Source organism: Berkeleyomyces rouxiae, assembly GCF_048999995.1.
Source record: "Berkeleyomyces rouxiae strain 22BRR77 chromosome Unknown BrBRR77_ptg000676l, whole genome shotgun sequence".
NCBI classification, from domain to species: Eukaryota; Fungi; Ascomycota; class Sordariomycetes; order Microascales; family Ceratocystidaceae; genus Berkeleyomyces; species Berkeleyomyces rouxiae.
In genome coordinates this window covers 15,480-36,699 of record NW_027396602.1, presented here as the reverse complement: position 1 = coordinate 36,699, position 21,220 = coordinate 15,480, and the positions used below count along the sequence as shown (strand labels likewise).

General features: G+C 51.2%; 9 protein-coding genes across 9 annotated transcripts; 7 read left to right on the top strand and 2 right to left on the bottom strand.

Moving 5' to 3' along the window:
* On the bottom strand, positions 1-1,021 carry BROUX77_008288 (uncharacterized protein; the record flags this gene model as incomplete). Its single annotated transcript, XM_073753475.1, has 1 exon — positions 1-1,021. A coding segment is annotated over one exon (1,021 nt), but the record flags the coding sequence as incomplete, so codon positions are not given.
* Positions 1,022-1,879: 858 nt separating this feature from the next.
* Positions 1,880-2,284, bottom strand: BROUX77_008287 (uncharacterized protein; the record flags this gene model as incomplete). The annotated part of the gene is made up of 1 exon (XM_073753474.1): positions 1,880-2,284. The coding sequence occupies one exon, from the start codon at positions 2,282-2,284 to the stop codon at positions 1,880-1,882; it is 405 nt and encodes a 134-aa protein (XP_073601492.1).
* A 640-nt stretch (positions 2,285-2,924) lies between these two features.
* BROUX77_008286 (uncharacterized protein) lies at positions 2,925-8,083 on the top strand (the record flags this gene model as incomplete). The annotated part of the gene is made up of 3 exons (XM_073753473.1): positions 2,925-2,951; positions 3,198-4,406; positions 4,700-8,083. The coding sequence occupies 3 exons, from the start codon at positions 2,925-2,927 to the stop codon at positions 8,081-8,083; spliced, it is 4,620 nt and encodes a 1,539-aa protein (XP_073601491.1).
* A 1,069-nt stretch (positions 8,084-9,152) lies between these two features.
* Positions 9,153-10,319, top strand: BROUX77_008285 (uncharacterized protein; the record flags this gene model as incomplete). Its single annotated transcript, XM_073753472.1, has 1 exon — positions 9,153-10,319. One exon carries the CDS (start codon positions 9,153-9,155, stop codon positions 10,317-10,319), a length of 1,167 nt encoding a protein of 388 aa, XP_073601490.1.
* Positions 10,320-10,483: 164 nt separating this feature from the next.
* BROUX77_008284 (uncharacterized protein) lies at positions 10,484-11,935 on the top strand (the record flags this gene model as incomplete). The annotated part of the gene is made up of 1 exon (XM_073753471.1): positions 10,484-11,935. The coding sequence occupies one exon, from the start codon at positions 10,484-10,486 to the stop codon at positions 11,933-11,935; it is 1,452 nt and encodes a 483-aa protein (XP_073601489.1).
* Positions 11,936-12,844: 909 nt separating this feature from the next.
* BROUX77_008283 (uncharacterized protein) lies at positions 12,845-15,025 on the top strand (the record flags this gene model as incomplete). The annotated part of the gene is made up of 1 exon (XM_073753470.1): positions 12,845-15,025. One exon carries the CDS (start codon positions 12,845-12,847, stop codon positions 15,023-15,025), a length of 2,181 nt encoding a protein of 726 aa, XP_073601488.1.
* A 1,682-nt stretch (positions 15,026-16,707) lies between these two features.
* Positions 16,708-17,571, top strand: BROUX77_008282 (uncharacterized protein; the record flags this gene model as incomplete). Its single annotated transcript, XM_073753468.1, has 1 exon — positions 16,708-17,571. The coding sequence occupies one exon, from the start codon at positions 16,708-16,710 to the stop codon at positions 17,569-17,571; it is 864 nt and encodes a 287-aa protein (XP_073601487.1).
* Positions 17,572-17,983: 412 nt separating this feature from the next.
* BROUX77_008281 (uncharacterized protein) lies at positions 17,984-19,027 on the top strand (the record flags this gene model as incomplete). The annotated part of the gene is made up of 1 exon (XM_073753467.1): positions 17,984-19,027. The coding sequence occupies one exon, from the start codon at positions 17,984-17,986 to the stop codon at positions 19,025-19,027; it is 1,044 nt and encodes a 347-aa protein (XP_073601486.1).
* A 497-nt stretch (positions 19,028-19,524) lies between these two features.
* Positions 19,525-21,036, top strand: BROUX77_008280 (uncharacterized protein; the record flags this gene model as incomplete). Its single annotated transcript, XM_073753466.1, has 1 exon — positions 19,525-21,036. One exon carries the CDS (start codon positions 19,525-19,527, stop codon positions 21,034-21,036), a length of 1,512 nt encoding a protein of 503 aa, XP_073601485.1.
* Positions 21,037-21,220: the final 184 nt, after the last annotated feature.

Genomic DNA, 21,220 nt, shown 5'->3' with positions numbered 1-21,220 from the left:
CACCCTTTGCCATTTTGCCGTCAGCAGTCTTACGGAAGGGTAGACCGTTGGCATCGGGACCTGCAGAGGTACCCTTAGCTGGCTTGGTGTTGGGGACAGCTTTTTGGGCGCCAGCATTTCTCGAACGAGAATCTTGCTGAAAGGGGACCACACCAGGAGGCGGTTGGATTTTCCCGTTGTTTCCCCGGGTTCGGTTGTTGATCGTATTGTCCAGCGTGTTGCAGAAATTAGCGAACTGATCAAGCGTTCCCTTAGGGGCAGGATAGGTGTTCCAAGCCAGAGCGTCCTGTATGTGGGGCTTGAGGCCTCGCTGAAATAGTGCAATGGTGAAATCAGCGTCGGCCCAACCGAGTTTCTTCAACAGCGTTGTAAAAGCAGAGTGATAGGCAGTACAAGTACCTGTCTGCTTTAAGTCGAAGATCTGCTGGGTCGCAGTCATGCGCCAGTCAGGGTCATCGAAAGCCTCAGCTAACGATTTCATAAAATCGTCGTACGTTTCAAAGTTCATGTGTCCAGTGGCCGGGTCCATCCGAGGCATGGCCCAATCCAGAGCGCCATCTCTAAGGTAGGAGAAGGCAGTCATCAGCTTGCGCTGCTCCGTGCGGTGGTGCTTGGGTGCAGCAGCAAATTTGACCGCAAGTTGCCTCTGGAACGCCTGGAAGCCTTGCTGATTGCCATCATAGGGCACGACATCAAGATGCTTGTCGGCCTCTTTCAACGGATCGGCATCCTCTTCCCGTTTGACTCGGGGAAGAGACTCAAGGGAGTTGAAGCGGGCTTCAGCGCCAGCCTGGAACGCAGCCCAGTAAACCTGAGCCGCATCAGGAACAGAGCCAACGGGGATGGGCGGGGCACCATCGTCGGTGCGCAGACCAGACATGTAAGCCGCCACAATAGCCATTTTGATCTCAGCACTGAACTCCCTAGGAAGGGCACCGAGATGCCAGTTCTCAGGAGTTCGGTCAGGAATCGACAGGAGGAACGTATTGAGATGCTCGATCATTTCGCGAGTGAGGGCCATTGCGAGTTGAAACGTAATAGAGAGGGAAAAATAAATGAGGAGAGAAAAAAGTGCCAAAGAGAGCCAAAGTTGTAATAGCGTCGGGTCTTCAAATGAAGCTTAACAAAATATTACGGATAGGGCCCGAAGAAAGGATTAGGGTTCCGGGTACAGCCAACGACTCGGGACAATGATAGGTTCCTGAGGTGGACAGTCGGGCCTGTGGAGGAAGACGTCAGTTAGACAGAGTGCTAAGACGTATGGTCGGTTGAGATGAAGAGGCAACACACAACTTAGATGGCTATTCTGAGAATAGAGCGGCACAAAGAGGAAGGAGGAGGAACAATCACACACTTCAAAGAAGAAGAAAGGTTGAACTGCAAAGAAAGCAAGAACAGAATGGTATAAAGAAGAAGAAGAAGGTAAGCAAGTGCATGTGATTGTTAAGCTTGGAGAACAAGAGTAAACCTGATCAACTCAGGGCAGGAGACGACGATATTTATGTTGTCGGCGCTCCTGACAAAACTCTGTCTTCCCAAGCTAGAAACAATCAACATCTAACTATGAACAAAAGATAAGTCTCGTGTAAACAAGACGTAACAGGTTCGTAACAATCGAACCAGATAACAACCCCCACCTAAGCACGCAATGGCAATTGCAACAAGAAAACTCCGCAGCAGCAGAACAACGTCTATCAGAGCACCCGTGCTCAGCACATCCCACGACAACCTCATATCCGTTGATCAACTCACGATCTACACAGACCAACCTGTGCCATAAGCGCATCTTCATAGGTCGCCGACCTTCGGCGTTGTGGAAAAGAAGAGTGGGGTAGGTCTCATGCATAACCCTTAGCATGAGCAGTGTCAGGATGGCTATTCATGACAGTATGTGTCGTAGGAACTGGTGCCAATCCCAGTTATGGGCATTCCCGTTGCGGAACCAATTCTGGACCCGGGCCTGTTGACTATTGGGAATGGCCATATATATGCCTAGGCATACACTCCTTCCAGAGCCGATGGCTCCATGGTCCTCTTCAACCTTGGCTTCCAGCTGTTCATAGAACAGCTCAAACGTTTGCTTCTTGCCATCCCACTTAGGCCATGGCAGGCGATGACGCGAATCCTTGCTGTCATCATTGTTGTTCTTCATGGATAGTAGCTGCTGGATAAAAAGCAGTTGATCCGGGGTGAAGCTGTTAGCGATTGGAGGAACTTGTCTCGAAGAGCCCTCCCCAGAACCAGAGGGGTAGGAGGCAGCGCCGGTCATAGGTTGGTCGGCCATTGTCGTAGGGGGTGGAATAATTGGAAGGTTATCTTCTGAAGCGGAAAGGAATACCGAAGAAGGTGTCATGAATAGCTATCCTGACACTGCTCATGCTAAGGGTTATGCATGAGACCTACCCCACTCTTCTTTTCCACAACGCCGAAGGTCGGCGACCTATGAAGATGCGCTTATGGCACAGGTTGGTCTGTGTAGATCGTGAGTTGATCAACGGATATGAGGTTGTCGTGGGATGTGCTGAGCACGGGTGCTCTGATAGACGTTGTTCTGCTGCTGCGGAGTTTTCTTGTTGCAATTGCCATTGCGTGCTTAGGTGGGGGTTGTTATCTGGTTCGATTGTTACGAACCTGTTACGTCTTGTTTACACGAGACTTATCTTTTGTTCGTAGTTAGATGTTGATTGTTTCTAGCTTGGGAAGACAGAGTTTTGTCAGGAGCGCCGACAACATAAATATCGTCGTCTCCTGCCCTGAGTGTTAGGGTCTGGGAGACCCGGGTCAAGGCTTTGCCTGATTGCCCGAGTTGAAGCCGGTGTGGCTTGAGCAACGGTGGTTCGAGTGTCGGTGGTCCGAGTCCGCAAAGGCCCGACTACTGACGGTCCGAATACAAGTGGCCCAACCGGCCTTGATCCGAACGCCCGATGACTCACCACGTTTGGGTCAATCAGGTAGGCCTCAGTTGTTCTACCCAGGCAGTATAAAGAGCTGCTGCTCTCTCCTAGTTTTAGTTAGTTCTTTCTTCTTCTCTCCATCGCAATATATCTGTTTCTGCCCTTCTACGTCCTTTTACGACTTGGCCCCTTACATCATATTGCGATCTTCTTTTTCGCTACAGCCCTACAGTTCTACAGTTCTACAGTTCTTTACAGCCACAGGTACAGATACAGCTTTTACAGATTGCATTGCCCCTACAGTTCTCAACAGTCTTATCGTTTATTTTCCCCAAACCCGTTATCAATCTTCATCACACATTATTTTTTACTGTTACACAAACTCTCAACATGAGTGGCCGCACCACCGACGACATGCGGGCCGCTTACGCAAGCTCCCCTGTCCCCAGTGTCGACAGCACTGAGGACAAATATGCTCAACGGTTCGCCAAGCTGGAGAGCAAGTTTGCCAAGATGCTGGCTATGCTGGAGAACCAGAGCGAAGCCGCCCAGCAGGCAGCCGCCCAAACCCAAGCCTCCCAAGCAGCGCTTGCTACCGCCACCGCTGCTGCTGCCGCCGCCGCCTCAGCGGCTGGTAACGAGAATGGTCGCGCAAAACTGCGCTACAAGATTCCCTCGCTGAGTTCCACCGAGCCCGAGGAATTTGACGCCTGGTTCGACCAGGTCCTGGAAATATGGCACTGCGAGCGTGGCCATGTGGCCGACCGAGACTTCATCGTCTCGATCTATGCCCAGGCCGAGGGTTTGGCCCGCAGCCGCATGCGGTCAATCAAGACCCGACTAACAGACGACGGCCCCGTTTCCTGCGACCGGTTCCTTCAAGAGCTGCAGGGAGCGTTTGAGGACAAAGTTGCCGTAGATAAGGCACAAGACCAGCTCTCGCGGTTAAAGCAGAGAGGCAGAAGGATCGAGGTCCATCTGCCGGAGTTTGAGGACCTGCTGACCCGCGCCAAAGCTCTGGACGCGGCGGACTCACAGAAGATTAGGTGGCTGAAGGACAGCCTCGACACGCCCATTCGGGAATACGTGGCGAACTCGTTCCCTCCCCGGGTCTTCTCGGAGTACTTAGACCGGGTCGTGTTAGCTGCCGAGGAACTGCGGCAGCGTAAGCTCGATGCCGAGTCGACTTCTGGCCGCCGCTCCGGTTATTACCCGTCCGCCCCCGCTGCCCACCGCCATCCCGACGCCATGGACTGGGAACGAACCCGTCGCGTTGCCCCCCAGCCTACTCGTGCGCCTGCTGCCCGCCGCACTGCCCGCTGGGCGAGCGAAGAGGAACGAGAGAGACGTCGTCGCGCTGGCCTCTGCATCCGCTGTGGCGCCTCAGGTCACTTTGTACGGGAATGCCCCTACGATGTGCCTCCCAACCGGAACGCGCCTCCTGCCCGTGTCCGCGGTGTACACGTGCCCACGCCGCCGCAGCTAGACGATGACCTGGATGCCGATTTCGGTGTCGTACAGTTGCCCACTGCTCAGTCGGAAAACTGAGACCCTCCGGTGACAGTCGCCCCCGGAGGGGTAAGAACAAGAAGGGAACGTCCCCTTTGCTTGTGAGAGGCTCCTTATCTGTTGACGTTGTAATCAACGGCTCTCACAACTCAGTAGCTTTAGTCGATACCGGAAATACAGTCTCCTTGATCATATCCCAGGCCCTCGTGAAACGATTGAAACTACCTTGTTCTGCGCTGCAAACTTCCCTTTCCCTAAAACCTTTTAATGACCAACCTTCTTCTGTGGCCACTCAGGCTGCCCGCTTCGAGCTGGATCTCGGCGGCCTCCGGGAAGAAGTCCTTGCCCTTGTCGTACCCGACATTTATGATGACGAACTTCTTATTGGATACCCGTGGCTGAGCCACCACAACGCCCTAATAGACTGCAACCGGCACCGTTTGGTGCTCCCCCACTTCTCCGTCCCTCGCTCTGTTTCGACCATTCGGAACTTGGACACCCCTACGGAATTGAAAGCTGCACGTGTCAGCAAGATCTTGCACCAGGACTTGAAGGTCTTTGCTGCGAGCATACAGGATATCAACAAAGCATTGGAAAAGTTGGCCCGAGAGAACGAGCCTGTTACAGATGACTGGAAGGAAAAGGTTCCCAGTTGGATAGACCCACAGAATGTTGTTGCTTTTGACCCAGAAGCACTCTACACGCGCCGCCTCCCGCCGCTGCGTCCCGGGATGAACCACGAGATTCATCTAACTGTCCCTGACTCGGAAGCTCCCTGGGGACCACTGTACAGCCTTTCCCACGATGAGTTGATAGTACTGCGCCAAACGTTACTGAACCTACTGAACAAGAAGTTCATTCGAATGAGTAGTTCCACTGCTGCTGCCCCCATCCTGTTCGTCAAGAAACCTGGCGGTGGACTTAGATTCTGCGTGGACTACCGTCTGTTGAACAAGCTGATGAAGAAGGATAGATACCCGTTACCCAACTTCAAGGAAACACTACGCCAAATCAGCCGTTCAAAGTGGTTCACTAAGCTTGACGTCGTTGCAGCGTTCCATAATATCCGTATCGAGCCAGGCCACGAATGGAAGACCGCTTTCCGTACGCGCCTGGGCTCCTTTGAATGGAACGTGATGCCGTTTGGTTTGTCCAATGCTCCTGCCCAATTCCAACGCTTCCTGAATTCCGTATTGCAAGAGTACCTCGACCTGTTTTGTTCTGCTTACGTTGATGACATCCTAGTGTACACCGATGGCTCCCTCGACGAGCACAAGGAACAAGTTAACCACGTCCTAGCCAAGCTCGTGAAGGCCGGACTGACGGTTGACATCGACAAGTGCGAGTTCGGTGTACAAGAAGTCAAGTACCTGGGCTACATCATCAAGCCTGGAAAAGCAACAATGGATCCTGCCAAGGTGCAAGCAGTGAAAGACTGGCCCGTACCCAGTTCCAAGAAAGAGCTCCGTGGCTTCCTAGGATTTGCCAATTTTTACCGCCCGTTCATCAAGAACTTTGCCGAAGTAGCCGTCCCTCTCACTTCACTGACTGGTCACCTAGTTCCCTTCGTCTGGTCTCCAGAATGCCAAGCTGCCTTCTCGTCACTCAAAGATCTCTTCTGTGCTTCGCCCGTCTTGCGCCTCTTCGACCACTCTCTGCCAACAACTGTCGAAGCTGACTCTTCAGGCTACAGCACTGGAGCTGTCCTATTGCAGCAGCATCCAGATGGCCTGTTTCCATGTGCCTACATCAGCCAGAAGCTGTCTCCTGCCGAGTCCAACTATGAGATCCATGACAAAGAAATGTTGGCAATTGTCCGAGCCCTGAAAGAGTGGAGAGGAGAGTTACGTGGCGCCCAGGGACCCATCCGAGTGTTAACAGACCACAAGAACTTGTTGCATTTTACCTCTGCGCAACAGTTAACAGAGAGGCAAGCTCGTTGGGCTAACCTGCTAAGCGAGTTTGACCTAACACTGGAACACCGTCCCGGGAAACTGTCCCCACTGCCCGATGCTCTCTCCCGTCTTCACATGCCTTCAGGTCCCGATGATCCCCGCCTACAAGCTCGCAACCAACAGCTCCTCCAGTGTTTGCCCGACGGTGCCCTGAAAGTCAGATCTGCTCGCGTTACACTGCCATCCCCGTTCCGTAAGGAAGCCCTCAGTACACTGTGGGAACAAGCATTGTCAGCCGACTCTGACTATGCGGCAGCATGCGCAGTGGTTGCCTCTCAGGCGCCCAAATGGCCAGACAGCTTGAAGACTAATTGGCGAGTGTCACTGTCCGAATGCTCATTGGACTCCGAAGGTCGACTGCGATACAGATCAAGATTGTGGGTACCCCAGTGGGAACCTCTGAGGACAGCCTTGCTACAAGAGATTCACGATTCCGTGACACTAGTCCACCCCGGCCAAAGAATCATGTGTCAGGAAGTTTCCAAGACTTACTTCTGGCCGCACTACACAGCGGATGTCAAACGGTTCTGCCGCAACTGCGAAATCTGCGGTAGCACGAACGTCATGCGCCAGCTCAAGCAAGGTCTCCTGAAGCCCCTTCCGGTACCTGACCGCATCTGGCGTGACATTGGCATAGATCTGATTGGCCCTCTCCCGCCGTGCAAGAAGGAAGGAAAAGTCTACAAGCACGTCATGACGGTGGTGGACCATCTGTCCAAGGGTGTCATCCTTATAGCCTGCCGCAGCCTGGATATCGAGTATCTTGCCAGCCGTTTCTTGGAAGTCTACTACCCTCGCCATGGTCTTCCTAACAGCATTGCTTCTGACCGCCAATTTGCCAACATGTTCTGGAAACGACTCTGTACCACCCTGAAGATCGATCGTCGTCTGTCCACCGCTTACCACCCACAGACCAACGGGGCCACTGAGAGGACAAATGCTGAGGTGAAGACAAAGATGGCCAAACTCCTACACGACCGCTCAGACTGGCTAGACTGCCTGCCAATTGTGGAGTTTGCCCTGAACGCAGCCCCAGCGGCTTCAACAGAGACGTCCCCGTTCACGTTGTCCCACGGCTATAGTCCTGACTTGGTTGAGCTGCAGCCCGACGCCATTGCCCCCCTAGCAGCCCCCGTTGCAGCCAACACGAGTCCCATAGCTCAAGCAACAAGAATCCTGAAGAGCTTGGCAGACCACACGGATTGGGCCAAAGCCTCTCTCAGCGCCGCCAAGTCTGCTATGGAGGAACAGTCGAACAGACACAGACAACCACATCGACGTTTCCAGCCCGGCGACTGGGTTTGGTTGGCAAAAAGCTCCCATACTGTGCAGCAAGAAGGCCCAGGCAAGCGACTCCGGCCAAGATACCAGAAGCTCCAGGTCTTAGAGGCTGTAGGCTCCCACAGCTACCGTCTTGACCTGAAGGGTGCCAGAGGACACGACGTGTTTCATGCCGACAGATTGAAATACCACCCGAACGACCCTTGGCCCTCACAAGACCCGCACGTATCGAGCCCCGGACCAGTCGAGATCGATGGCTTTGAGGAATACGAAGTCGAGAAGATCCTGGAACACCGGCCAGCCACGAGAGACGAACCAGCCCAGTACTTGGTGAAATGGGTTGGTTGGCGAGATCCCACTTGGGAACCTACAGAGGCGCTGGAAGAAACGGCTGCTTTAGAAGAATTCTTGCGAGCGCAGGAGACTGCCGACGTTGAGGTGTGAGTGCCGTGGCGAGAGGACTGCTTGAGTCCGAAGTTTGATTGAAGGAGCTGCGAGTTCCACGGTTGTTGCACAGGGTCTATTTCCCTTTCCTTTGACATTTTTTTTGTTTCTCCACTGTCTGTTCCACTCCTTGTTCGTTCTGTTGTCGTTTACCGATGATTAGTTGCTTGTTGTTTGCTATTCCCTTTGTTGTTTTCAGTTGGTGTCCACCTTCCTGTTGTTTTCTTTTTTTGTGTTACACGGCCATGGGAGGATGGGAAGAAAGAGAAGGAGGCTGATGTTAGGGTCTGGGAGACCCGGGTCAAGGCTTTGCCTGATTGCCCGAGTTGAAGCCGGTGTGGCTTGAGCAACGGTGGTTCGAGTGTCGGTGGTCCGAGTCCGCAAAGGCCCGACTACTGACGGTCCGAATACAAGTGGCCCAACCGGCCTTGATCCGAACGCCCGATGACTCACCACGTTTGGGTCAATCAGGTAGGCCTCAGTTGTTCTACCCAGGCAGTATAAAGAGCTGCTGCTCTCTCCTAGTTTTAGTTAGTTCTTTCTTCTTCTCTCCATCGCAATATATCTGTTTCTGCCCTTCTACGTCCTTTTACGACTTGGCCCCTTACACTGAGTTGATCAGGTTTACTCTTGTTCTCCAAGCTTAACAATCACATGCACTTGCTTACCGTCTTCTTCTTCTTTATACCATTCTGTTCTTGCTTTCTTTGCAGTTCAACCTTTCTTCTTCTTTGAAGTGTGTGATTGTTCCTCCTCCTTCCTCTTTGTGCCGCTCTATTCTCAGAATAGCCATCTAAGTTGTGTGTTGCCTCTTCATCTCAACCGACCATACGTCTTAGCACTCTGTCTAACTGACGTCTTCCTCCACAGGCCCGACTGTCCACCTCAGGAACCTATCATTGTCCCGAGTCGTTGGCTGTACCCGGAACCCTAATCCTTTCTTCGGGCCCTATCCGTAATATTTTGTTAAGCTTCATTTGAAGACCCGACGCTATTACAACTTTGGCTCTCTTTGGCACTTTTTTCTCTCCTCATTTATTTTTCCCTCTCTATTACGTTTCAACTCGCAATGGCCCTCACTCGCGAAATGATCGAGCATCTCAATACGTTCCTCCTGTCGATTCCTGACCGAACTCCTGAGAACTGGCATCTCGGTGCCCTTCCTAGGGAGTTCAGTGCTGAGATCAAAATGGCTATTGTGGCGGCTTACATGTCTGGTCTGCGCACCGACGATGGTGCCCCGCCCATCCCCGTTGGCTCTGTTCCTGATGCGGCTCAGGTTTACTGGGCTGCGTTCCAGGCTGGCGCTGAAGCCCGCTTCAACTCCCTTGAGTCTCTTCCCCGAGTCAAACGGGAAGAGGATGCCGATCCGTTGAAAGAGGCCGACAAGCATCTTGATGTCGTGCCCTATGATGGCAATCAGCAAGGCTTCCAGGCGTTCCAGAGGCAACTTGCGGTCAAATTTGCTGCTGCACCCAAGCACCACCGCACGGAGCAGCGCAAGCTGATGACTGCCTTCTCCTACCTTAGAGATGGCGCTCTGGATTGGGCCATGCCTCGGATGGACCCGGCCACTGGACACATGAACTTTGAAACGTACGACGATTTTATGAAATCGTTAGCTGAGGCTTTCGATGACCCTGACTGGCGCATGACTGCGACCCAGCAGATCTTCGACTTAAAGCAGACAGGTACTTGTACTGCCTATCACTCTGCTTTTACAACGCTGTTGAAGAAACTCGGTTGGGCCGACGCTGATTTCACCATTGCACTATTTCAGCGAGGCCTCAAGCCCCACATACAGGACGCTCTGGCTTGGAACACCTATCCTGCCCCTAAGGGAACGCTTGATCAGTTCGCTAATTTCTGCAACACGCTGGACAATACGATCAACAACCGAACCCGGGGAAACAACGGGAAAATCCAACCGCCTCCTGGTGTGGTCCCCTTTCAGCAAGATTCTCGTTCGAGAAATGCTGGCGCCCAAAAAGCTGTCCCCAACACCAAGCCAGCTAAGGGTACCTCTGCAGGTCCCGATGCCAACGGTCTACCCTTCCGTAAGACTGCTGACGGCAAAATGGCAAAGGGTGTTTGTTGGAAGTGTGGCGCAAAGGACCACATGCTAAAGGCTTGCCCCAAAAACAACCTTGCTCTTCGCGCAGCTACTGTCCCTTCTCCCTCCACTTCTACCCGGGCTCCCTCGACGGCCCCTGCGCCTGATGCGTCAAAAAACTAGAAGGGCTACCGACCCATTCCCCTCTGGTCCTGGCTAGCCCTGACGCTGCTGATGAGGGTCTCTTGAGAATCAGCACTTGTTCTCTTGATAATGCTATCGATTATGGTAACTCTCCCCCTCTGGTTATTCCTGTGACAGTGAATAATTCCATTGAGGCCTACGCTATGGTGGATTCGGGATCAACAACTTGTTTTGTGGATTCTGAATTTATAGCAAGGCATCAGATTCCTACTGTTCTCAAGGCCAGAGCCGAGTCGCTCCATGTTGTTGATGGTAGTGAAACTGCTGCGGGTAAAGTGACCCACCAAGTTCCTTTGTCCCTCTCTTTTCCTAATTATTCAGAAACTTTGGTTTTTCAAATCACGAAGCTTGGGGGCTACCACATCATCCTGGGGAAATGCTGGCTCGACGCCCATAACCCGGAAATTTCTTGGCCTTCCAATACGCTCAAGATATCGGTTACTTCTACCGCCGATGGCAATGCTGTGGCAGCTTCTGATTCTTCTTCTTCTTCTTCTTCTGTTTCGACTGCTTCTACTGATTCTGGCGCTTCGTTTGATTTTTCTTATACAAAAAACGACAAAAATATTGCTTCTACCGCTGGCAGTCAGATTGAGGGATCTGCTCCTGCTTCAGCCACTTCACCCCTTCCTTCTTTTATTGCACAATCGTCAGCTGTGTCTTGTTCCTGTGTGACGGTGTCGTCTCAGGCTTTGCATCGCTTTGCCAAAGCTGAGAAACTACAGATTTATCGTGTCACCGCTCAGGAAGTCCTGGATTATCTCAATCAGGAGGACCTAACTCCGGAACAAGAGCATGCACGGCTCCTTGAACGCATCCCGAAGAAATACCATGACCTACTTCCTCTGTTCTCTCGAGAAGGTGCTGATCAACTACCACCTCACCGGGACATTGATCATGCGATTAACTTCGTTCCCGATGCGAAATACCCCAAGGCCCCGCTGTACGATATGACTCCACTCGAGTTGCAGGCTGTCAAAAAATATCTAGATGGCATGCTTGCTAAAGGCTTTATTTCCTCTTCCTCTTCGCCGCTGGCTTCCCCGATTCTTTTTGCTAGGAAGCCAGGCAGTTTACGATTCTGTGTTGATTTCCGAGCCGTCAATGATATCACCATCAAAGACGTAACTCCTCTGCCTCGGATCAATGAATCACTGCGCACGGCGGCTACGGGAAACATTTTTACAAAGCTGGATCTGAGAGCTGCGTACCACTTGATTCGCATCAAGAAAGGTGATGAATACAAGACAGCTTTCAGAACTCGATATGGCATTTTTGAGTACAATGTGATGCCGTTTGGGCTCACCAATGCTCCTGCCACGTGTCAGAAATATGTCAGCGAGGTCTTGTCGGAGTATTTGGACATATTCTGTGTCTGTTACTTGGATGATATCCTGGTGTTCTCTCTGAACCAAGAGGAACATGATGTTCATGTGCGCAAAGTCCTGCTAAAATTAGCGCAGGCCAGTCTGTTTGTCAAGGGTGAAAAATGCGAATTCGACAAGACTGAAACTGTCATGAATAGCCATTCTTGCCATTGCCATTGCATAGGGTTATGCCTGGCACCTTACCCCGCTTCCGTTGTGTCACGCTAATGTTCCAAGGACGTATGATGATACGGTTATACCACTTGGTGGTCTGTGTAACCTTGAGGTGTCACTCCGGTTTATCTACTCGGGTGTGGCCGGCTTGCACACTATAGATCATCGCTATTAGGTAACTCGGTACTCTGCAGTTGATGCAGCTTATTCTGAGTTGACTGCTATTCTCGTTCCTTTTGTGTCAACAGCGTTTGAGCGTGGGGCCCACACCTGTTAGGCCGATATCGCTGTAACGCGACATATCGTTGCCTGGGTGTCTTGAGGGATTTTCAGTTCTGCTGCTGCCGTGTTGGTTTATCTCGTGAACTAACATCCGGTTTGATAGTAGCGTCTGGTAACGTTGAGTTACGTATGTCCCCACTTTCGGTTATCTGTGATTTGGTTCTAGCTTGGGAAGATCTCTGTTGTCAGAATCTGCAACGCCTTAAATAGCGTTGCCTTCTGCCCTGTGTGATCAGGTTAACTCTTGCTCCCCAAGCTTAACAATCACATACACCCCTTTTGCCATTCTTCTTTGTATACTAGTTTATAGTATCACTTCTTCGATAGTACCTTCTTCTTTAGTACTATATCTTTAATTATCACTTGTTTCTTGATAGCCTTCATTGCATCAGTACCTTCTGTCGTCTTCGTTACCTCAGTGTTCCTGTGATTGTTTATTCCCTTCCGTGTGTTATAAGATCAATTAGTTGAGTGTGCCTCTTTACCTCAAACCGACCATACGACCTAGAGAGTTCTATCCTCTCCTCCCGGCCGTATATCCGCGCAGGCCTGACTGTCCACCTCTGGAACCTATCATTGTCCTGAGTCGTTGGCTTTCTAGAACCCTAATGGTTTCCTTGGGCCCTATCCGTAATAGAAACTACCTTTGTTGGCTTTGTTATTTCAGCCGATGCTCTGAAGATGGACCCCGCTAAAGTTGCGGCTGTCCGTGAGTGGGAGGCTCCCCGAACTGTTAAGGGAGTCCAGTCCTTTTTGGGTTTTGCCAATTTCTATAGGAGGTTCATCCGTGACTTCTCTAGAATCTGCACACCTCTCTTCGAGTTGACTAAAAAGACGCAATCTTTTGTCTGGTCCTCTGAATGTGAGGCAGCATTTCACACCCTGAAGGACCTTTTCTGCTCTGAACCTATCCTCAAGCACTTTGATTACCTGTTGGACACTGTTATTGAAACAGACGCGTCTGACCGTGTAATATCTGCCGTCATGTCTCAATACCACCCGACTGACAAGGGGCTTCTACTACACCCCGTGGCCTATTTCTCTCAAAAAATGAATCCTGCCCAGTGTAACTACGGCGTAGGTGACAAGGAGTTGTTAGCCATTGTGGAGTCTCTAAAGTCGTGGCGATTCATGGTTGAAAGTCTGGAAAAACCTGTTCTGGTATTGACGGACCATCGGAATTTAGCCGTTCTTAAGCAAATTCCGGCCATGAACAGACGGCAAGCGAGGTGGGCTATGGAACTGAGCGAGTACCGTTATGTCATCACTTATAGGCCTGGCTCCTTGAATTCTAGAGCTGATGCCCTGACCAGACGCTACGAAGACCTCGTTTCTTCTTCTTCTGAGGAGGATAAAGAGCTGTGTGCTCCTATTATTCCCCCTGAAAATTTTATTGGTACCATGTCTTTGGTAGACGAGGTAAAAATCGCGCTATCCACGGACAAGTGGGCTCTTGATGTTATTTCTGCTCTTCGAGGCCAGTCGACCAAACCTCCAGATGTGGACCTCAGTGTCTGCAGGCTTGACAATGACGGTCTTTTGTTTGTCAACGACCTTCTATATTTGCCGAACGAGGATCTACGAGTTCGTGCATTGAAGAATTGTCATGATATTATGCCTAGCGGACACCCTGGACAAAAGAACACTTTTGAACTTCTTGTTCGGGAATACTGGTGGCCCGGGATGCGTCGTGATGTCATCCGGTACATCCGAAATTGTGAGGTCTGCCAACGGATCAAGTCCGCGCGACATAGTCCCTACGGTCTACTGAAACCTCTGACCATTCCGCAAGCTCGGTGGACATCTGTGTCCCTTGATTTTATCACCGGCTTGCCGGTCTCCAATTCTTTTGACATGATTCTCGTTGTCGTCGATAGGCTTAGCAAAATGGCTCACTTTATACCTTGCGATTCCTCGCTGGATGCTGCAGGTTTTGCTAAGCTCTATTTGTCAGCAGTGTATAGGCTCCACGGTCTGCCATTGGACATTGTGTCCGACAGGGGTAGTCTGTTTACGTCGGCTTTTTCCAAGGCTTTAGCCAAACTGTTGGGCATAAAGCAAAATCTGAGTACTGCGTTCCACCCTCAGACCGATGGTCAGACTGAGCGTGTGAACTCTATTTTGGAGCAATACCTGCGGGGTTACACCAACTATAGACAGGACAATTGGGCTGATCTTTTGCCCTTGGCGGAGTTCTCTTACAATGACTCCGAGTCCAGTTCTACTATGCTGACGCCCTTCTTTGCGAACCACGGGTTTCACCCCAGAAGTGGGCGTGAGTCGCTCCCAGTCTCTGTGGAAAAAGGCCCGTTGCGGAACTTTGTTAAAGAGCTTGACAACATTTGTCAGTTTTTAAAGACTGAAATTACGTGGAGCCGTGAGCGGATGACCGAGTACGCGAATCGACACAAATCTTCCGCCCCTCCCCTTCGAGAAGGGGACTTAGTGTGGCTCTTGAGTAGAAATATTCGAACTACTCGTCCTTCAAAGAAGTTGGACTTCAAGAAGCTTGGCCCATTTAAGATTCTACGGAAGGTGTCTTCGCATGCCTACGAGTTGGCACTCCCTGCCACTATGAAGGTTCATCCCGTCTTCCACGTTTGTCTGCTGGAACCATGTGCGTCGGATCCTCTTCCTGGCCAGAAAAACCCTCCTCCTCCTCCCGTCATAGTAGATGGCGAGGAAGAATTTGTGGTCAAGGAAATTATAGGCGTGTCTTCGCGTGGCCCTCTGCAATATCAAGTAGTTTGGGAGGGCTATGAACATGATGGACCCTCCTGGGAACCTCTGGACCATTTAGCCAATGCACCTGAGAAGGTTGCAGAATTCTACAAGAGGATGCCTAACGCCAGACGATCTTAGTACTGCTGTGGAAATCAGTCATAAAAAGGGGGGCTACTGTCATGAATAGCTATCCTGACACTGCTCATGCTAAGGGTTATGCATGAGACCTACCCCACTCTTCTTTTCCACAACGCCGAAGGTCGGCGACCTATGAAGATGCGCTTATGGCACAGGTTGGTCTGTGTAGATCGTGAGTTGATCAACGGATATGAGGTTGTCGTGGGATGTGCTGAGCACGGGTGCTCTGATAGACGTTGTTCTGCTGCTGCGGAGTTTTCTTGTTGCAATTGCCATTGCGTGCTTAGGTGGGGGTTGTTATCTGGTTCGATTGTTACGAACCTGTTACGTCTTGTTTACACGAGACTTATCTTTTGTTCGTAGTTAGATGTTGATTGTTTCTAGCTTGGGAAGACAGAGTTTTGTCAGGAGCGCCGACAACATAAATATCGTCGTCTCCTGCCCTGAGTTGATCAGGTTTACTCTTGTTCTCCAAGCTTAACAATCACATGCACTTGCTTACCGTCTTCTTCTTCTTTATACCATTCTGTTCTTGCTTTCTTTGCAGTTCAACCTTTCTTCTTCTTTGAAGTGTGTGATTGTTCCTCCTCCTTCCTCTTTGTGCCGCTCTATTCTCAGAATAGCCATCTAAGTTGTGTGTTGCCTCTTCATCTCAACCGACCATACGTCTTAGCACTCTGTCTAACTGACGTCTTCCTCCACAGGCCCGACTGTCCACCTCAGGAACCTATCATTGTCCCGAGTCGTTGGCTGTACCCGGAACCCTAATCCTTTCTTCGGGCCCTATCCGTAATAGAAGGTGAGCTAGGTAAGCTATGGGTATCTGAGCTTGGTTGGATTCCAAACTTCATCCGCTTTTATGTCAAGGGGTATTCGTAGCGATGCCTCAAAAACTCCGTGAGGTTCGCAAATAAAATAAATATAAAAAGAAAAGGGAAGGGTAACAAAGGTAACAAATAATCTCAATAAAAACCAATAGATCTCGAAACTCCTTGGAGATCAAATAACTCAGAGAAAAAAGGGGTGATCAAAAGATAATATGTGAAAGGTTCACTAAGTATAAGAGAGTCTTATAGTTATGACCAGAATGCTGTTTATTATCTTTTGATAGGGAGAAAAGGAAGAAGAAAGACTAAACTAAACAGCGGATTTGGGTCTACTATATAGACATTTTTGTGCTTACAAATGCAAGTTCCCGATCGGCTCAATATCCCTCCGTGAGCTCCTTATGTCCGAGTTTTCGGCGATAACTCGAGGTTAACTCCGATCCCGTCGGAATCCCTCAGTTTCCCTCGGAACACTTCGGACCTTTCTGCATCCTGCCGGATTAGGCGAATCCTACCCACGGACCTCAAGTCCGACCCGGTCCGAGCTCTCCGAAGCCTCCGAAGAGTTGCCGAAGTTCATCCGAAACCTTATCCAAATTCGGTGAAACGACCTGCATTCGAGAGCACTGGATTAGCTCTATCTGGTGCACCCATTGGTTCCCAACCCGTAACAGATGGTTGTAGTCAGCGATGAACAAACACTGGACCGGCTTAGTCAGCAGGTCCATCTTCGGGGCCTCGACCCGTAACATTGCATTGCCCCTACAGTTCTCAACAGTCTTATCGTTTATTTTCCCCAAACCCGTTATCAATCTTCATCACACATTATTTTTTACTGTTACACAAACTCTCAACATGAGTGGCCGCACCACCGACGACATGCGGGCCGCTTACGCAAGCTCCCCTGTCCCCAGTGTCGACAGCACTGAGGACAAATATGCTCAACGGTTCGCCAAGCTGGAGAGCAAGTTTGCCAAGATGCTGGCTATGCTGGAGAACCAGAGCGAAGCCGCCCAGCAGGCAGCCGCCCAAACCCAAGCCTCCCAAGCAGCGCTTGCTACCGCCACCGCTGCTGCTGCCGCCGCCGCCTCAGCGACTGGTAACGAGAATGGTCGCGCAAAACTGCGCTACAAGATTCCCTCGCTGAGTTCCACCGAGCCCGAGGAATTTGACGCCTGGTTCGACCAGGTCCTGGAAATATGGCACTGCGAGCGTGGCCATGTGGCCGACCGAGACTTCATCGTCTCGATCTATGCCCAGGCCGAGGGTTTGGCCCGCAGCCGCATGCGGTCAATCAAGACCCGACTAACAGACGACGGCCCCGTTTCCTGCGACCGGTTCCTTCAAGAGCTGCAGGGAGCGTTTGAGGACAAAGTTGCCGTAGATAAGGCACAAGACCAGCTCTCGCGGTTAAAGCAGAGAGGCAGAAGGATCGAGGTCCATCTGCAGGAGTTTGAGGACCTGCTGACCCGCGCCAAAGCTCTGGACGCGGCGGACTCACAGAAGATTAGGTGGCTGAAGGACAGCCTCGACACGCCCATTCGGGAATACGTGGCGAACTCGTTCCCTCCCCGGGTCTTCTCGGAGTACTTAGACCGGGTCGTGTTAGCTGCCGAGGAACTGCGGCAGCGTAAGCTCGATGCCGAGTGTTGGGGTTGCACCCTTAAGGACCGACGGAAGCCCGACACCAACACTAACGGCGTATCCTCGAAGGACTAGTCCGGCGCTGGTACGGCAAAACTAATGCCAGACCAGAACCAAGACTAACGGCACTTCCTAGAGGAACTAGTTGTCGTCGCCGCCGATCGTCGGTTGCCTCCCTTTCCAACAGGATAAATAGTCGCATTGTTTCTACACCATTTAGAGAGTTTAGTTTTGTTCTTCAATTCGAGATCTTTGTCCCTCTGTGTCCCTTTCTGTGAAGATCCAGCTTAGCGTAATCACACCTTAACATCATCTCGAATTCTCAAACCCCCCTTTCCCTTTTCCTTTTTTTTTTTTTTTTTATTTTTCCTTAAGTCACTCTTATCTTTCCTTTTTTTTTACTTTACCGCCGACCCGACGAGGGATCGAGATATATTTTTACTTTTCTTTTACTTTGCCATTTGAATATCCACAGCGGCCAAACCCTATGGCCCCAAACTATTTTGCACCCTCTGACGACGATTCTTCCTTCCACCACAGCTTCCGAGAAGACAGCATACTACCAGAAGTCCCCGGTGAGCCAGAGGTTTTCCACGAAGCAACAATGGCTCACAATAACGAAATGCAGGGACTCCCCAACTCCGCCCCCGCGACCCCAGTGGTTGTGCGAAACACCTCCTCCGACCTCCGCCCGGTCCGTTATGACCATACGCGGCCTGATCTCTACCCAACGTACCGGTCATACGTGGAGATGAAGTACCGCTACGACCACAGTCACTTCAACGGCGCAGGAGGGTTCATTCTGCACTGTTACGGTCTGTTAGCCGACAATGCCTTGCTCCAGGCACAGACCTACATTGCCCGCATGAGCCGCGATCCATCGTTGGAGAACGTGGATAAGTTCCTGGAATTCTTGGACAGCTGCTTCGAGGACACCTCAGCTTCCCGTCGTGCACTCTTGGAGCTGCACACCCTCAAATGCCGAGGTGCCTCTGCTCCGGAACATTTGGCTCGGGTCAGTCGGTTGATGCAGATCGCTGGCTGCTATAGACTGAGCCACGAAGAGCGCATAATGAATCTGAGGCGCACCCTCCCCGGGCAAGTGATGTCTGCCCTGGCTGGTTTCCCAGACCCCCCAACCTACGAACAATACGCACAACAGGTGCTTAATGCCTGGCAAAAACTCGACGAGTGTCGGCATGCCCACCCTCCGAGGAACCCTGCCCGGACGTCCCAGTTCCGCAATGTCCCGGCACAACACTCCCCTGATGCCATGGACTGGGCGCCCACCCATAACAGTGCCCCCCGTCGTGCCAAGTGGGTCTCCAAGGAAGAACTCCAGTCACGAAGAGCCAGAGGACTGTGCCTCCGTTGTGGCGCTGGTGGCCACATGTCCCCTAACTGCCCATTCGAGCGTGCCCGCCCCCCGGTACAACAGAGTGTTCGCGCAGCCACGAACCTCCCTCCTCCTGTACTCGAAGAAGAGGGCGAAGAATATTACGAGACCGCCGAGGAGGACTCGGGAAACTGATCGCCTCTGCCCCAAGTCGTGGTCAGAGGCCCAAGCAGGTTTTCAAAGACGACAAGGCTGCTGTGAAGGAATGGGAAGAGTTGAATAGATCTATTACCAACACATCAATTCAATTAGATGCAGTGATCAACAACACTTGTCCCGTGATTGCATTGATTGACACCGGTAGCGCTTCCCCCTCTATGATCAGCAGTGACCTTGTAAAGAAATGGAAACTTGATACGCTTTTCAGTTCGCGTCCCAGAACGCTGGTACCATTTAATTCAAAGAGTACCGTCACGGTTGACCGACTAGCCGTGTTTAAAATTGACATATCGGGCCACATAGAAAAACATGTGGCGTGGGTAGTACCAAAATTAGCCGAAGACATCCTGATCGGATACCCATGGCTCAAGAAACAAGGGGCAAGGATAGACTGTGAAGCCGACACAGTTAGATTTAAATCCGGCATTGTCGCTCGAGGAAAGGCGACGACAAACCATACCTTCCGCTCTACCATGGTACGAATAAACAGAGCGAGCACCTTCTTCCGCGCCGCCAAGAGAGATAAGCTGCGGGTTTTTGCAGCTTCAATCGAAGATATCAATAAAGCCTTGGCCCGTTTGGAGAAAGATAGAGTACCAGCCAACCCCAGAGAGTGGAAAAAGAAGATCCCAGCTTGGATCGAGCACGACAAGGTCAAGGTGTTTGATCCAGACGCACAATTTGCTAAAAAGATGCCTCCCCGCCGGCCTGGCCAGGATCATAGGATCGAGTTGACCGTGCCCGACGAAGAAGCTCCATGGGGCCCCCTTTATAGCATGACCAGAGAAGAACTCGTGGTTCTTCGCCAGACGCTTCTTTCATTGCTGGAAAAAGGCTACATTCGCCACAGCCAGTCCACTGCTGCTGCTCCCATCCTATTCGTGAAAAAGCCTGGTGGCGGCCTCCGCTTCTGTGTAGATTATCGTGCACTAAACGCGACTATGAAAAAGAATCGGTACCCACTCCCAAACATCAGCGAGACCCTAGCTAATGCTTCCAAAGCTAAGTGGTTTACGAAACTCGACGTTGTTTCCGCGTTTCATAACATCAGAATCGCCGAGGGAGATGAGTGGAAGACCGCTTTTCGAACGCGACAAGGCCTTTTTGAGTGGAACGTCATGCCTTTTGGTCTGGCCAACGCGCCTGCAGAGTTCCAAAGTTTTGTGAACAGTCTGCTACGCCCATACTTGGATGTGTGGTGCTCTGCCTACGTCGATGACATCTTGATTTATACCGACGGCACGTTAGAGGACCACTACGAGAAGGTCAACTTGGCTTTAGCAAAGGTTCTGGAGGGCCAACTGACAATCGACATTGATAAATGTGAGTTCGCGGTATCGAAAGTGAAGTACCTGGGATACATCCTTGAGCCCGGCAAGATTTCAACCGACCCAACCAAAGTCTCTGCAGTGTCGGACTGGCCAACGCCCAAGAAGGTCAGGGACGTTCGAGCCTTCCTCGGTCTATGCAATTTCTACCGCACCTTTGTCAGAAATTTCACTACTCTAGCGACTCCCTTGCTACAGTTGACAAAGAAAGACCAGGCCTTCCAGTGGGGCGAAAAGGAAGAAGAGTCCTTCCAGGCTCTAAAAGAAGCATTCACCTCGACCCCTGTCCTCTGCACGCACAATCCAGATCTGCCAACTGTTGTTGAGACAGACGCGTCTGGCTACTGTCTCGGTGCAGCGCTTCTACAGACGCAGCCCGATAGATCAACTAGGCCTTGTGCTTATTTCAGCCGCAAAATGACTGCCGCCGAATGCAACTACCCGATCCACGACAAAGAGCTGTTGGCTGTTGTCTGTGCCCTGAAGGAATGGCGTGGCGAACTCAAGGGCCTGAAGGAGACGTTTACCATCGTCTCAGATCATAAAAACTTGCTGCATTTTACCAAGTTGCAGCACTTGTCCGAACGCCAAGCTAGATGGTACCTGACCTTGAGCTGTGAGCGGTTCACTAAGTACAAGAGAGTCTTGCAGTTATGACCAGAATGCTGTTTATTATCTTTTGATGGAGAGAAAAAGGTAGAAGAAAGACTAAACTAAACAGCGGATTTGGGTCTACTATATAGACATTTTTGTGCTTACAAATGCAAGTTCCCGATCGGCTCAATATCCCTCCGTGAGCTCCTTATGTCCGAGTTTTCGGCGATAACTCGAGGTTAACTCC